At 36.4% G+C, this 4,969-nt stretch overlaps 1 protein-coding gene across 1 annotated transcript in view; it reads left to right on the top strand.

The window, feature by feature from the left end:
• Positions 1-1,436: 1,436 nt before the first annotated feature.
• Positions 1,437-4,969, top strand: part of LOC131891757 (uncharacterized) — a 17,743-nt gene continuing 14,210 nt past the window's right edge. Inside the window, exons 1-2 of the mRNA XM_059241407.1 lie at positions 1,437-1,614; positions 3,534-3,730. Coding sequence (XP_059097390.1) covers positions 1,463-1,614; positions 3,534-3,730 — 349 coding nt within the window. The 5' untranslated portion in view covers positions 1,437-1,462. The remainder of the gene's footprint in view (positions 1,615-3,533; positions 3,731-4,969) is intronic.

Raw genomic sequence — 4,969 nt, 5'->3', positions numbered from 1 at the left:
CACAGCAACCAATCAGATTCTTGACACCGATATTGTTGACATTGCCATTCTCTTACTTTAGTCTCTAACCATTAGAAATCTTATTTTATGGCGCTGCGTTCACGAGTGGCCGGAATCTAAGTTTCCAGCCACTTGTGAAGAAAATAGACATTCTCTAACGTCAAATTTGACTTTGAGTGGTTTTGGGAAAATTATGCCTTGAAAACCGGCTCTTGTAAAAGAAAACTGTGAATTCGATGGCAGCGGCGTCCTTTGCATGCAGTTTATTCAAGTTCGGATCTCAAAAAGTCGATCAGTGAACGCCTAAAATGCGTTCGCCATTTCATAAACTTCACGCAGAGAAGGCCCCCACTATTTTATAAATAGTTATTATTTCATTGCTCTGTGTTCACAAGTGGCTGGAAAGCAAGCTTCCAGTCACTCGTGAAGAGAAAAAACATTCCACACGTCAGATTTGGCTTCCAAGTGGTTTACAATGAAAATCTACCTTGAAAACCGTATCAAATCAAAGAAAACTGCGTATTCAATAGCCTGAAGTCACTCCAACCAAGCCGTTTGAGACTTTGCTTTGAACACATTTTGGTAGTTGGGCAGCAGGATGTCGGGCTAATATCTCTTGCGTTACGCAGTTTCAACCAAAGCAGACAAACGAGCCATCAACTCACTGGCTCCCTGAATTCGGAATTTGATTTTGAGAATCACGTAACTAAATGTGATCAAAACCAATCCCCATTGCACACACCAGGCAGCCGCGAGGGAGCCAAAAAAATCTCAGAAATCGCTTGAGTGTCGTTTCTCTGGCTAGGTACAACCTTTTAGTGTTCACTACTGAATAACTTCGAATACGTCTCTTGAGTTTTTCACTTACAATTGGGACCCACACTTGGCCAAGCTCATTCATTTGCGACATCTTTCTTTATATTATATGTCTCTTGCTTTTCTAAATCTACCTAACAACGGATTTCAAAAAAGTGTCGGACCTTAAACCCATGATTATGAATTAAGTGATAATACTAAAGAATTTCAGAGGAAAGGGCATCTTTCTGAGTAAAATTGACGATTCTAGACTCGAGGCCATCATAAGGAATTTAGTATGTGTTGTTTCTTTCATACTAAATTCGGATATAATGGCTTGACACCGCGGTCGCTCAATCACTACAATTACGTTGATGGATTTATCTAGGAAGAGGACGAAGAATATTGTGAAACATTTATAAAAAAGGAGGAATATTTTTCGCAATATGACAACAGAAAAGAACGCAACATTTCCCCTTATTGCTCGACGATTTTGCAATTGAACTCTCGCCATCACAAGGAGCGAAATATGAAATAAATGGTTTGGTTCCTACATTATTTCGCAATACCAGATTTCTGTAATTCATTGGTCTACCTAATTATCAATGACATTTAGTCTGTGTAGTACCCCCACCAATTCGTTACAAAGCTTCGATCAAGACACACCATGCTACTCAAATGTCTGGTTTGCATGCTCATTTGTATCACGGTCATAACAATAGCTGCACTATCTGATTCTTACTCCAGTTCGGCTATTTTCCAAATTCACGCCTTCACTTGTGATCAAGACTTATTTGATGATGCAAATGAGGGGAGTAGGTAAGATTTTAGAATTCTTAGAATTGATATCCTTGGCACGGTGGATATATTTTCTGGTTAAGCTTTTGCTCAAACGCCAAGACATCAAGATATGTTTTTCATCGTCAAAGAGACAAAAGGAACAACTTTAACGAAATACACATGTTTAAAAGTAACTCAGATAAGTGTGTTAAATTACTTAAAGCACATTAAAATGCATCATTGTCAAAAACGTAGTCAACCAGTAATGAACGTACTCTTACTTTAGTATTGACCTAAAATGCATAAACCTCTTTTTAGCAAATTCTTAGGTATTACAAATTTACAGTTGCGTTTTGCACCTTAAAAGATATAAAAAAGACCTAATTTTGCTTCTAATTATTCCCAAGGCAGATTAATGCCCTTTTCAATGACACTACAAGCATTATTAATTTTCCACCTTGTTTAAGATTTCTTTAATAGCTAAAAGTAGCAAAAATGTCATTGAAAACTTACAGAAGATGTAAAATTGCATTTCACTTTAGTTAAGTGCCAAAAGAGACACTATCTTATCGTGTTATTGAAGTATTTGAAAGATACATGTGACAGTTCAATTTTTCAAATTGGTCACTCTTTGCAATAATTAATTTCTACGTACTTGCGATGTTTTAAGTTAACGTTAATATAATTTCGTTAAAACTAAAAATTAAGCTTGATTAAAGTTGCAATTGACAAGTATGGCATCAAAATTATTTAGCATTGACATTAAGTCACTTTTAAGTTAAGTAGTAAACTATTTTCGGGTTTTTCTATCAATTTTAGAAAGGTGAAATACTTCCATTGATATTTTAGGCATAGAAAAGGCATATTGCTGTTTTAGAAATTGGAAATTGCTTTTAGTTACAAGTGGAGCAAATTGTATTCAAATTTGATGCAAACGCAATCTTTGGATACGTGATACCTTATCGTTAGCTCAATTGATTTGGACAACATTGTGGTTAGAAACGCAATTAATGCTACTCCAAACATCCATTGGTTACCCTTTGAATTTTTTTAGCTCTTTGTGGGTTTGAAGTGGTTTAACATTCTAATCTGAGCTAAAATCCAAGATGCTTCTTTACAAAAGTTGTTCCTTTTGTTTCAGTAACAACGAAAATCGGTATTACAAGTCTTGGTATTTGCACAAAAACTTTATCAGCATTGTGGGTACCACCATGTTTGGAAACCTTGAGAGCAACAAGCATATATATTTACGTTCACACTCATAGCTTAGGGTTAACCTTATCAGGAAAATACCTTTTCAATGGCCCAACTGGAACGTATCATCGTAAATGTGGATATACAAGAATAAAATTGAGTTTGGCTTTCGAGACGCAGCCTTTTTCATATTTTCATTACATTAGCAATAGGATCCTTCATTTGAGGCAAGGCCTCATTGAGAATCTCTAAATTTGTTGCAATTTGTCTCCATGCTTTTGAAATTGAAGACCCCAATCAATATTCTTCAAGATATGGTTGAATCTGTATTTTGTCCTCATTAATATGCCGAACAATGAAAGGCGTTGAGGTGAAGTCAGACCACTTATACCGTCAATAGCGGCTTTCTTCATATCCAACGAAGCACCTGAGTCTCGTTAGTCGTTTGTCTGCTGAAAAAAATAATTGGTCGGACCAAGCTTAATTTTGAAGCCATTTCTTACTCAATACTACGATCTACGCCACATAGACACGAAAAAGTCTAAACAAAGTAAGCTTTGCTCTTGAGTGGTGAAATTTTATTTGGCTCCATTTACGAACAAATGTAAGACTAAACTTTAAATTCCACACTGATTAATGCTAAGTGATGTCAAAATGCTTTTTTAAAACAAAATATCATTGAGCAAGAAGAATAACGTATTGAACTGCATGTAATAATTTCCTCGTCAATCAAAAGGGCCTGACTTGATTGATTTTCATTTCAGCCTAGATCTTCTCACATCTACATCATTGTGTCTTTCCTCTCCGATTGACCTAAAATGTATAGGAGTGAGATGCAACTCCTCCTCAACCAATTGCAGAATTATTCATAGGCCGATTGACTCTGTCCATTGCCTTAGAAAACTTGGAAATTCTCAGGAAACCCTCTTCTTGATGGAAAATGTTATTAGCCAAAACGCTGGTGAGATTGATTTGATTTGAATGTATTTATAAGTACAAGTACTTTTTAAGGTGAGGTCATCTTTGGTACATGGTACACATATCAGGCTTTGACTAGTGCATGAAAATGGAAACAACATATCACAGGGAATAACTGGGCAGCGACTGATTGATGGCGGATTTGTCTGACAGCATTAGTAGAAAAATGATTGCCCCGCGCAGGAGGCCGAAGGTCACGTCGGACTGTACTTCTAGTGGCTATGGGGGGACCAACCACAGGCAGAAAAGACTTATCTGTTCCTTTCGTTCGATCATTGAGAACTATTGAGAACTATTGAGGCTATTTAGTTCAAGGAATCTTACCCATATGTGCCCTTCCTAGCCAGAAGTATATACATGTTAGCAAGGCTTGAACCGTTAACGAAAAAGGTAAAGAATAAGTTTTCAAATAGGTAACATGGTTACGCCAAGTACAATATATCTGAATTCAATGATACATTAGGACACACATTTTGGCCCAAAATAGAGGCCTTTTTTACTATGTACTTTGTTAACGCTATGAGTAATTGGTCTTCTGGAAGAGTGAACTACAAAAAGGATTCTAGGAAGCAGTGGCTCTCATGATTATTCTTTGTTTGGTGTGTCCGTCTTGGCCATTGTTGGTTCTTAATCTTCTAATTTGATTTTTGTTGATTAACAAGATATAAATCAAGCTTTTCAGGATTGGCACAAGCGCTGATTGATAGTACATATTTTTCCATTTTTCCAAATGATTTTGAACATGTTTTGCCTGAATTCAAGGTTACAATCAGCAAAAGTAGTTTTACAATTGTGTTTGAGCCCGTTTTTGAGATAGACTTCACAGAGACCAAAAATGTCCAATTTTTTTCCTTTTTTTTAGTTAAATGCCAACTCTTTTTATCATTGCATCACAAAAGTATCTAGCATGATACGGGTTGCGAAATTCCATCGCAGTTCACACGCAACCCATATTCAGATTGAAGGGAGAACCTCCGTTGGATTGTCTCACGACTGAATCTCCACCCGATTTCATCGTACCTATCGTACGTATCAAAACATTTGCAGCTAGGTTGCGTGATTTCATTACCTTATGCTGCCTGGTCATTAGTGTTTAATTTTAGCACAACAAATTGTCAAATCTATAATCCCTAAACAAAACACAAATTTGAACTGACAACAAATATGTGAAGGTTAAGGTGCATCGTTAAACTGTACACTTTTGGTGAAGATTTGGTCAAAA

This window comes from Tigriopus californicus, chromosome 12, assembly GCF_007210705.1.
Source record: "Tigriopus californicus strain San Diego chromosome 12, Tcal_SD_v2.1, whole genome shotgun sequence".
Lineage (NCBI taxonomy): Eukaryota > Metazoa > Arthropoda > Copepoda > Harpacticoida > Harpacticidae > Tigriopus > Tigriopus californicus.
The sequence above is the reverse complement of the archived record's forward strand: the minus strand, read 5'-3'. Positions and strand labels throughout refer to the sequence as shown.